The sequence below is a fragment of the Staurois parvus genome, unplaced genomic scaffold (genome assembly GCF_062004578.1).
Source record: "Staurois parvus isolate SC_StPar_1 unplaced genomic scaffold, SC_StPar_1.0 ptg000147l, whole genome shotgun sequence".
NCBI lineage: Eukaryota > Metazoa > Chordata > Amphibia > Anura > Ranidae > Staurois > Staurois parvus.
The window spans coordinates 24843526-24856188 of NW_028317943.1; the positions used below are offsets into that span (position 1 = coordinate 24843526).

The 12663-nt window shown below is 38.7% G+C and overlaps 1 protein-coding gene across 1 annotated transcript in view; it reads right to left on the reverse strand.

The window, feature by feature from the left end:
• HMGA2 (high mobility group AT-hook 2) overlaps nt 1-12663 on the reverse strand; it is a 149031-nt gene that overhangs the window by 40770 nt on the left and 95598 nt on the right. The window contains exon 4 of the mRNA XM_089674148.1: nt 4649-4675. Coding sequence (XP_089530274.1) covers nt 4649-4675 — 27 coding nt within the window. The remainder of the gene's footprint in view (nt 1-4648; nt 4676-12663) is intronic.

Below are 12663 nucleotides of genomic sequence, written 5' to 3' on the forward strand. Positions count from 1 at the left end.
TATTTTGGTATTCTGCAGGACCCATCATCACCTTGAAAGATAGAATCACTGCCAGCGACTGTGTACACATTTTGGCCAACCATCTGACCCACATGGTGCAGACATTGTTTCCCTAAGACAGCGTAATTTACCAAGACGATAATGCTCTGATTCACACAGCTGGTATTGTCAAATCGTGGTTTGCTGAGCATGCAGAAGTCATCTCATACCTTCCCAGGGTGCCTCAGTTGCTGGACCTCAATATCAGAGACATTATGGTAAATTTTGGACAACAAGGCTTGGGCTCGTTTTCTGCTTTCGGCATCTCTGCGAGAACTTTTTGCATGAAGAGTGGTATCAGATTACATTATCCATCATCCAAGAATTGTATGTGTCAATTCCCAGGATAATTTAGGCAGTCTTGGATTCCAAAGGTGGTCCAACACCATATTAGGTAACAATTATGTGTGGTATTAGGGTCCTGGTCACATAATTTGCCTACAATTTTATACTAAAAGCCCTAATCCACTCTGATTAAGATGTACGTTTATTAAGCAGAGATAATTTATCTAATTTCAGTTCTCTACAGTTCACAGAAGAAGAGAGGAGAAGTGTTTCCTCTGAGAACAGCTGAGATCTGTGTAGAATGGGGAGGACTGCGTGTGATCTCCTGAGATAACTGTGTGATTACAGAACACCTGGGTTTAAACAGGGAAAACAAAGTTGAAAAGACCATTACATGAAAATAATAAAGCACTGACCACCGGCATTTTTTAATGCACATTTTGGCACATTCTTTAAATGTGTATTATGGCTCCTTTTTATTGAGCATTTTAGCATTATTTACATTCATTTTGCCACTTTTTAACATGCTGTATTTTTTTAACATGCATTTTGACATGGTTTTTTTTAATGTACATTTTTCTAAACACACATTTAGGCGCTTTAAATGCACATTTTGGCAGAGGTTATTTAACATGCATTTTGGTGTGGTTTGTAACACATATTTTGGCACTTTTCTTAGCACGTATTTTGGCACTTTTTTAAAGTGCATTTTGATTTGGTTTTTATGTTTATTTCAGGTACTTATATAGCGCCGTCAATTTACGCAGCGCTTTACATATATATTGTACATTCACATCAGTCCTTAACCCTCAAGGGGTGTACAATCTAAGGTCCCTAACTCACATTCATACATACAAATACTAGGGACAATTTAGACAGGAGCCAATTCACCTACCAGCATGTCTTTGGAGTGTGGCAGGAAACCCACACAGGCACAGGGAGAACATGCAAACTCCAGGCAGGAAGTGCTGTGGCTGGGATTCAAACCAACGACTCTAGTACCTCCATGCGGAAGTGCTAACCATTTAGCCACTGTATTTTTATTCATATTTTGGCAAACTGCACATCTGCTAGCCATTTTTGGGTGCCATTAACAAATAATGGCACCGCAAATACGACCTGCATTTTGCACGACCTGCATTTTGCATTTCCAGAACACACAAAAACGCAGGTAAAAAATGAGCCAAAATACATGTTAAAAAAGCACCAAAATGCGCATAAAAATTTCAACTCATATTTTTTTTTAAAATGTGTGTTGAAAAAAGCAGCAAAATCTTTGTTACAATCCGCACCAAAATGTGCATTAAACAGGCCCAAAAAAGCCAAACTGAACCTTTTTTGGGCATGGAGTGTTGTGTGTTTTTTCAACACACATTTTGGTGTGTTGATAGCATATTTGTCAAATGACAAAATGCATGTCTGCTAACAGCATTTGGGGTGCCATTAACAGTGAATGGCACCCAAAAGCGCACTAAGTATTTTAACAATTCTGCATTGCTCAAGTGTGAATGCGTTCTAAACGACAATACACTAACTATACTGTGTGTGTGTGTATATATTATACTGTACACTATATATAAAACACAAATATACATATATACATAAACATAGTTATAATTTATAACAAAGTTTAACCCCACTGGTGCCGATATTAGGAAGAAAGAAGCATTCTTCCTCACATCACAGCAACTTCTCACCAAGATTCTCCATCTCTGGGCTGAAGAATCTGGGACGGAGATATTTTAAAGAGATGGCCAGTCATAAACTGGCCATTTCTGTAAAAGTGAAAGACAGAAGGTTGTATCCTGTGCTGAGAAGTGATGAAAATGTTCTCCGCTCCTCACCTCAGCTTCATAAACTGTCACACCTGAGAGATCAGCTGTGATCATCAGGATCTTGGCTTTTCTCTCTTTCTTAAATGGACCCCTGATGGGATTCAAACCAACGATGAGTCGAAAATCGGCCGATTTTTCGGATCGTTAGTGGGTTAATAGGTCGACCGTTTTTTGGTATTTTGTCAGATTTTTTTTTATCGGTAAAGTTTGAAAAAAATCGTCTGATTTTGCCGATCGGCCGATTTTCACGGCAATGATGGGCAAATCAGACGATCTTTTTACCGATAAAAAATCTGCACATGAGCAGTGACCTGCAAGAGGAACACAAAAAGAAGAAAAAGAAGAAGCGGATGAAGAATCCGCGGATCCGCTTCGGATGAAGAAGAAGAAGAAGAGGATGGAGAAGAAGAAGAAGAGGAAGAGGAAGAAGAGGAAGAGGAGGAAGAGGAAGAAGAAGATGAAGAAGAAGGAGGATGAAGAAGAATTCCAGTCCAGCAAAAAGTGTCCCTGTAGAGAGCTCCGCTATTTCTTTGACAGTTCTTTGACATTTAAAGTGGCTGCAACAATGTATCTATTTGTTTCCGAATAAAAACATCTGTATCCGAAATGGATACAAATAGATACAATGTTGCAGCCGCTATAAATGTCAAAGAAATAGCAGAGCTCTCTGCAGAGACTTTTTGGCGGCTGTAGACGGGATGAATATTGGCCGATTTTTTTTTACCGTTCCTGGTAACGCTGGCCGATTGAACGACCGATTTTTCTTTTTTTAAAGAAAAATCGACCGCTTTTCTCCCCATCTATGGCCTGCATAAGGCTGGCCATACATTATACAATTTTGAGAATTTTGCTTTAGATTTACCAAAAACCATATAATAGGAGGTAAAACCTAACAACACTTTCAATTGTATCCAATTAGGCAGGCTCTTGCACTATATAGTTGAAGGTAAATCTAAAGGAAATTGGGCAGAAATTGGACAAAAAATTGTATAGTGTATGATCAGTCAGTGTCTTAGGGCCAGTTCACACTACATGTGTTTCAGTTGCTTTTTTTCTGCATCCAAAAAGCACAGAAAGTAGGTTATATGGTTGCCAATGTCATAGTTCACATCAGAACTTGCAGTTCCAGTCTGTTCCAGTTGCAGAAAAAAAAAGGCAGAACATACTGCATTTTTTCTACACAGAACTGTACTGGAACACAGTAAAATGCAACAAAAAATGCACCAGAACGCACTATCACACAAAAAATGCACTGGAATACTTGTCATTTAAAGGAAAAGGGGGAAAAAAACTGGAATGCATAAAAAACGCACTGGAACGCATAAAAAATGCATTTAAAAAAAGCACCAGAACGTGCCAAAAACACACATTCAAAAAAACATCCAGAACGCATCTGGACTGCGTTTCTATAGTGTGAACTGGCCCTTAATCTTTAGTCAGGACCCCAGGTGTCACTGACAAATGTATTGAGAACAACGCTTTATAAACCTACTACATTATCATATCCTTGGCACAGGCCATCTTGCCAGGAAATGTTAACATACAGATTGCAGGTGGTAGCAGGCTAATCGGACAATAAATCGCTACAATGGATCATAACTGAGCAGAGTAGCTACTGCCAGTAATACAGCAATTGTATCTACTCATGTTTAAAGCTCTCTGTACAAATTTTTCCCCATTAGACAGTGATAGTTTTTCCACTTTTGAAAACAAATTGGGATATCACCTAATTAATATTTGCTCTCATTCACATAGCATAACTTAAAAAAAAAACAAAAAACATTTAACATTGTTGGTTACTTTTTTCTTTCTTAATTCTAGCTAGCCTTCTCCTTTTATGCAATGATGACGTACAAAAAAGGATAAAGGATACAAAAGATTCTCAAAGTACAGCAAGTTAGTTCACCATTTATTCAATGCAAATATTAAATACAGACACACAACAGAAAATGCACTTATAATGTGCTGGAGAGGCACAGGCAGTAATAATCACAGTCCACTGGAAGCACTGCCAAGATACCTTTCATATAGGTTAATCCTGTGCAAGCTGTCTGCTGGCATACAAAGCCTTGCAACCAAATTGTCTTTGTGCTTTGGGGAAAGCGCCATCCATTCTCCTCCACTGGCTAGTTTTGCTGATCTCAAGGGTATGTTACTCTTGCATTTAAACTGAAGAAGGGGAGGGTTTTCCCCGAAACACATCCCATCATCCACTGGCCAAGCAGCAGAGAAGAGGAGGATGGAAAGGCTATGGTAATCAAATTCCTCCCCTTTTATATGACCCCCCAATTCCCCTCATTTATTTTCCTGGTGTCACAGAGATAAAGAGTAAGACATCAATAAAATCTTACAAAGTTTTAGCTTGACCTGGGAAGCTGCATGCCAGTGCATGCTTATTGTATAGAGACCACAACAGACATAAACTGACTTTTATTCAGCCATGCTAACAAAAAGGTAAACATTAAATTAAAAGAAAAATAAATTCTTACCTGACTAAATTTTTTCTCTTGTTGTGGCTGCAGAGAAAAAATAAAACACATTAATCCCGAGAGCCACAAATATTAAACTCACTTATGCAAAATTACCCCCCCCCCTTCCCCCATCCATCAAATAAGCATCTTCAGATTGAATAAAATAGTTCAATAAGATCAGCCTCCTACACTGGTCATTTTTGTACTTGGGTATACTGTATATTTTTATACCTTTGTTTAAAAAAAGCCCATTTAAACTGTTGTACTTGTGAGGAGTCCAACTGAAACTCTACAGGAAGCTTTCAACAATACTTCAGCATAACCAGCAAATTCAGCTACACAGAAATGTTCAGATTTTTTTTTTATTAATTTATATTTTTGGTCCGCATAAAAGAGACTGGCTTAATGTAAATTTTATCAGTCAGAACGCATTTATAAAATACAGTGTTGATTTCAAAGAAGGTAGAACAATATTCAAACAAGAAAAAATATAACTCCAATACAGTGTTAAGCAGAGAGAAATCCATAGGACAGGGAAGGCTCTACACCAGGGGTGTCCAACGTGTGGCCCATGAGTCACATGCAGCCGAACACAAAATCGCAAACTTACTTAAAAATATGTTGATTTTTTTGAGGGATTATTTTTTTCATAAAAGTGTGTTTACACTTAGTGAATGCATCCAGGTAAAGATAAATCTGACAGTCTCTTAACTGGACTTTCATAAGTTTTATCGTCCCAAAAAAATCTCCCACTCTTCACAATCACGCTTATTCATGTCATCAGTATTCGGCAGCACCTATATTTGTGAGCAACTTTCAAGGATGAAGCACATGAAGGTCAAAATTAGAACCAAAATGTCTGATGAGCACCTCAAGAATCCATTGAGAATTGCTACTACATCCATCAAACTAGATAATCCAATTTGGCCTAGGAAAGTCAAAAGGTTGGACACACCTACTCTACACTATGTCCTGCTTATATGAGTGGATAAAAAAATGCACATAGCTCTGGGTAATACTGCACTGTCCAGCGTTAGCGAGATTTACTTTGCCTTTTTAATTGGCCCCTTTATTTCAAATTCATGTTTACTAAACATTCACTAAATTTTCCTTTGGTGTAGGTACTGGTGGGACCTAATGCCTGGTCCAATTGTCCTTGACCATTAATGACCTATTTCAAGGAAATCCAGATGTTCCCCAAACACACACCCATATGATCCTAAGTGCTGTGATATATAAGAGGCATTACAGTGCATTTTCAGTGAGTGCACATGTAAAACCTAACAATTAACTTCTCTTATTTCCTCCCTTTGGTCTGTTAAAAACAGAAGTAGAACTGCTGTTTTATCTGTATGATAGGTGAAAAAAAACCTGCTGATCCTGCCAGAAATAATGTGAGCCAATAATTTACTGTGTTCTCTACCTGTGCTGTACTGTTATCAGTTAGAATTGTTTACAGCTCTCTGTGAAAAATACCCCCACCCTCCACTCTGTTATGGAGGAGAGGTGTTCTGTAGTCCTGTCCTAGGATGACAATGCTGCTTTTCAGCAGATACACACAGTGAGTGTCATCCTAGGACAGGAAATGTGTTTCTGTTACTGGCTGGATTATCAACTAAAATTAAAGGCAAAATAAGCCTAAAGGGAAAAATAATGCAGACACTGTGTCTAAGGACTGGTAACCTGCATTATATTTAATTTTATTGGTTTTAGAAATGCTCTAGGCATTATATCTTTTTACTGGAATTTCTTTCTTCATTTTGATTGTATTTCATTCATATAATTTGCAGGTGCTCCTTCTAGTGGTCATTTTTATATCAACATCCTATTTGTAGGGATTACCGATGATCTCAATTATCTTTAGACAGTTTACGTTTTTTTTTTTTCCAAACCCGGCCAAGCCTGACCATTTACTGGCACTGAAAGGGAGGCAGTAAAGCAAGAAACAGTATGCATATATAAAGACTAAATAGGAGTACCCCATGTTCTTACTGGTTTATATACTATGCACAAAAACAAGATTTTAACCACTTTACCCCCCCCCCCCCTCCCCGACCAGGTAATTTTTTGCTGTTCGGCACTACGCTATTTCAACTGATAATTGCGCAGTCGTGCAATGCTGTACCCGAACAAAAATTTATGTACTTTTTCACACAAGTAGAGCTTTCTTTTGGTGGTATTTGATCACCTGTGTGGTTTTTAATTTTTGCGCTATAAACAAAAAAACCCCGCAAATTTTGAAAAAAAAATATTTTTCACTTTTGGTTATAAAACAAAATCCAATAAAACGCAAAGTTAGTCATAAATTTAGGCTAAAATGTATTCTGCTACATGTCTTTGGTAAAAAAAAAAATCTCAATACATGTATATTAATTGGTTTGTGTAAAAGTTATAGCATCTACAAACTAGGGTATATATATTGGAATTTATGTAGCTTTTACTTTCTGACTGCCTATCACATTTCTTGAGGTGCTAAAATGCCAGGGCAGTACAAACCCCCCCAAATGACCCCTTTTTGGAAAGTAGACACCCCAAAGATTTTGCAGAGAGGCATGTTGAGTGCATGGAACAATTTATTTTTTGTCACATTTTTTTAATATGACAATTTTTTTTTTTTTACACATAGTTGTCAATTTAATGATATATTGCTAATGCATGCCATGGGTATATGTGGAATAACACCCCAAAACACATTCTCCTACTTCTTCTGAGTATGGGGATACAACATGTGAGAGACTTTTTGGCAGCCTAGCTACATACAAGCCCTCAAAATCCAATGACCACCTTCAGGCTTTCAAAGGGCATATTCTCTCATATCACTTCCCCACTACCAATCACAGTTTCTGAGGCTCTAAAATGCCAGGATAGTACAACCCCCCCCCCATGACCCCTTTTTTGGAAAGTAGACACCCAAAGAAATTTGATAAGAGGCATGGTGAATATTTTACAGATATTTTTGTCACAGGGTTTAGAAGAAGAAAAAAAGAAAAGAAAAAATTAATGTTTTCTTTCTTCGTTTTCCAAAAACGTGGCAACAAATGAGATCTGCAAAACACTCACCATGCCTCTTATCAAATACCTTGGAATGTCTATTTTGTAAAAAGGGGTCATTTGGAGGGGTTGCTTCTAGTATTCTGGCATTTCAGGGCCAACATTAGAAGCTTATGCCACACATCACCCACTCTTGAAGACCAAGCCTTTTCTGACACTTTGTTCACATGAAAAAACTGTTTTTTTGCTAAAAAATTACTTTGAACACCAGACATATATATTTTTTTTAAACCAGAGGCCCTAGAGAATAAAACGGTGGGTGTTAAAAAATTTTTACGTCACACAGTATTTGTGCAGCGATTTTTCAAACGCAAATCTTTTCGGAAAAATACACTTTTTAGAATTTAAATGCACAAATACACAATATGTTGCCTAATTGTTTGATACAATATAAAAGATGATTTTACGCTGAGTAAATAGATACCAAACATGACATGCTTTAAAATTGTGCATGTCCGTGCAATGGCAACAAAGTATATACATTTTTATTATCGATAGACGACGCTTTAAAAGCCTTTACAGGTCACCAATTCATATTTACACAGGAGGTCTAATTACTGCCCTTGATCTGTCGTTCGCTTCAATACCTCATACACATGGTGCAACTGCTGTTTACATACCAACACAGGGTCAATGCTTGCACACGCAGGTGCACGTGCGCAGGCTGGCAAGGGTGCTTTTTTTGAAAAAATTTTTTTGTCATTTTGATTTTTATTTTTACACTGTCCCTTTCATTTTTTTTATCACTTTTAATGCTATCACAGGGAATGCAAAGATCCCCTATAACTTCATTGGGCATTGTCATATATTCTTTTTTGAGAAATCAGGGGTCTATCAGACTCTAGATATCTCCTCTGCCCTTACATCATCTAATCTCACCAAGATCAGTGTGATCAGATGCTTTCCCAATTTACAAATGGAGCTGTTTATATCCTGAGAAACTGAAGTGATGAAATGCTCATAGCTTCCGGTCTCTTAGACTATAGAGATGATTGGAGCCATTCTGGTCTCTGATCAGCTCTATGGTCAGCCAGCAGAACTGCCAGCTGCTTTCTCGGATTCCCCTGTGGGACAGGAAAGCCCAAGAAAATTGTGGAAGGCAGCAGGAGGGGGGGAGGGATGTCCCTTCCCTGCTGCTCGTAAAAACAATTCAGCAGTTAATTGGTCACTAGGATTGCTTTTACATGAAAGCCGACCACCAGCTGAAAAAAATGGTACCAGAATGATGCCTGTAGCTGTAGGCATCATCCCAGTATAACCACTCAAAGTCCAGTGACGTACCAGTACATTACTGGTCCATGTTGTGCATATATGTAACAGCAGAGAGTTACATATGAGTCCCGTTCACCAGGATGTTCATTCCGCTGGACACAGCAGACACGAGGGGGGAGCACTGCGTGGCCGCTCGGGTGCGCAGCGCCCTATGTTAGTACAGCCAGAGCAACGTACAGGTACGACGCTTTGCCTGTAGCTGCCGCTCAGCCGTAGTGCATTGCGGGCAGGAAGTGGTTAAAACACATTTATTGACAGTATTCAGATTAAACTGCTCATACTCACATACTGTAAAAAAAAAAAAAAAAAAAAATTGGAAAAAGGCTACTTACATTAATTATTTTGTTTGCTTTTTTTTTTAAACATTTTACAAGGGCTTACAAGTTTCATAAACTGATCTTCTATATCACCTTTTCATTAGTAGTGTCCAGGTATAAGTAACGTACTTAGTTTTTTTTCTTTTTTTCCAGAGCATGCTTAACCTGCTAATAGTGAGTGCCCAGCACTAACTTGGCACTGTTGCCATTTTCTTAACTGTTCTTATCTAGCAAGTCCTCTCGCCTGAAGCCAGTTGTTAAGACCAGCTTCTGTTGAATAGAGAGGTACACACATGCCGAAATTCTATTCAGTACCCGTGGAACTGTCTGGATTTCGATATGCGCATAGCGGACTTTAAAGTCATAAGTTTGAATGGCGAGACTGAGAAAGGGAGAGGGAGTCAACCTCCGACTCTTTCAGCTGCCTCTGTGTTCTGAGTAGAAACGAATAGACAGATAAGTTATACCGGATTGAGAGTCTTTACAGTTTAGTAGCAAATACTGTAGTCAACAGACCCATTTGCTTGCTCTAAATGGCAAATGAAACATTCATATTCAATCATGCAAAAAAAAAAAATTCAATTCTATTCAAAGCAAATACATATACACTAAAGCACTATACAATGAACAGTCATAACTTTATCCCCAGAGTTAAGTGAACATTGATAAACTTGTTACAATGGCATCTGAAAGTGGATGAGACATAATAGGCAGCAAGAGAACATGTTGTCCCTGAAGTTGATGTATTGAAAGCACAAAAAAATGGGCACTGCAGTTTGCTGTGTATGGGGCTGTGTTGACGCAGACCAGTCAGGGTGCCCATGCTGATCTGTGTCTACAGCCAGAAGCACCTACAATGGGCATCTGAGCATTATAACTGGACCATGGAGCAATGGAAGAAGGTGGCCTGGTCTAATGAAATAGGTTTTCTTTTACATCGTGTGGATGGCCAGGTGTGTGTGCATTGCTAACCAGGGGAAAAAATGTCAGCAGGATGGAGTATGGGAAGAAAACAAGCTAGCAGAGGCAGCATGATGCTTCGGCTGGGAACTGGGAAACCTTGGTCCTGCTATTCATGTGGATGTTCCTTGACATGTACCACCTACCTAGACATTATTGCTGACCAGGTGCAACCCTTCATGGAAACGGCATTCTCTCAACGACAGTTGCCTCTTTCAGCAGGACAATGCACCTTGCCAAAGTGCAAAAATGTTTCAGGAACAGTTTGAGGAACACAACGAGTTCAAGGTATAGAGAATCTGTGTGATGTGCTGGAAAAACCTGTCAGATCCATGGAGGCCCCAACCAGCAACGTGCAGGACTTAAAAGGATCTGCTACTGACAGCTTGGTGCCAGGTACCACAGCACACCTTCAGAGGTCTACTGGTGTCCATGTCTCAACAGGTCAGGGCTGTTTTGGTGGCAAAAGGGGGAAAGACCCAATATTAGATGGATGTTCATAGAGTTATGGTTGATGAATGCATATTCCATTTAAAAACTGTTCTGCTTTTAGATATCCATGAGCGCAATACTGGGGAAAACAAAAAGTTATAATAGATTGCAAGGGAGAGAGACTGACTGCAAGAACAATTGAAAGGAGCTAGCCAGAGATTGCAAGATCCAAAGCCTTTGAAAAAATTTGTAGGTCTCTGCTTTTTATTTGTTCAGGTTAGAAATGAAACAATACTGAAACCCTGGTCACTAACATGTTATCCCCAATTACTGCGGAGGTATAAAACAGAGGCTGGGAAAAATTTGAAAATTCACGGTTTATTTTTCTTTTCTGTAGTACTGGATCATATTTTTTCTTGTTCACATGTATTTAAGGAGAAACTAGCAGGTAACAGTAATGAAGTCCTAAGGCTGCAGTACATACGCAGAACTGAGGCAGCCTGTGGGATCATGGTATTTCAATGGTTGCCAAGACAAGAGAAAAAAAGCATATGTCGGAGCACTGGTTCCAAGTATGCTAACAAGATAATATATCGTGCATTACAGGGACAGAGGGAAAGGGGGGAAAAGAAGGGTTAGAAAGAGGAGTGGTAGAGGGGATCCCTGGGGTGTCAGAAGGTGGAGCCCAGATAATCAAGAAGTCACAGAAGACCAAAATCAGGTTATCAGGGTTCCAATGGGGATAAGTCAAAGCTCAGTGGAAGGAAGTGATCAATCATGGCTGCCATCAAGCAGTAAAAGCAGGGACCCTATCTTGCAACCTGGCTTAAGTTTTAGCATGGATCATAGTTTGGTGACCCTATATTTTGTTTCAACATAATTAAATGTTACGGGAAGACTGGAAGCAGAACGGGTTTGAGTGGAGGCAGAGAGATAAGGTTGATAATACAATATCACCAACCACTACCCTTGTTATGCATTCTAACAATATGCGTATCAACGGACTGGATGCATCTGTCCTTTAGTGTTGTATCTGTAAAAATATAAAAATCTCCATCACTTGTGGAGGGAGCTTACTGGACTAAAATGGAACAGATAACCAGATATAGTAGTTGGTGACATTTATCTGAACATGCCCAGTTGAATGTGACTGACTTATATGAGCTATACCAAAAGACCAACATAAATGAGAACCTTCACAGACAGATCAGCAGATACATAGCAAAGCTAGCAATTAAAGAGTTTGTCTCTTGGTCAACAGTGATGTGGCAGGTCTAGCTTTTCTTCATTTGGAGTTCATTAGGATATCCAGACATAAAAGCTTTTTTGGAAAAAGGGGGGTGGTGACAGATGATTCCAGTACCAATTTATTAAAGGTTTTAATTGTGTGCTAATATTCCAGTGTACATTCACCTTTTTCTCTTAGCCTGTTTTATCTTTGTGTGGATAGAGCTACTTCCACTTGCACATGAACAACTAATTCAAGCGAAGACAAAGCCAAAACACAATTTTTGGAGAGAGCCACAAGAAGTGCAAAAATAATGCTAAATAAACTGCTAAAGATTTGGACAAAATTCTACAGAGTATAAATAAATATATTTAAAGTTAACTAACCAATATTTTTTAAAGTTACAAAATGTAAATTCTAAAATAATATTCTTCCTGCATTTTTTTTAATCACAACTGAAATAATGTCAAAGTAACATCAAACGGACAATCTTCTACTCCAACTGTCCCTGTTCCTCAGTAAATAAATCTTTGTGCATTGCTCTGCTTCAGGTCCTGAACTCATGTGACTTTGCCACACTGAAGCTCAATGAAAGAGCGAGCTCAACCAAATGTTCCATGAATTACTTTCTGACACTTCAATGAGGGGGAAGACAATTTCTGAAATCGGGCCAACGTTGGCACTCTGCCCAGTATGTGTCACAGTTGTTCTGAAAGTTGCCCTTCTTAAAAAAAAATAAAAAATAAAATTAACTCCATACTTTTCAGACCAAC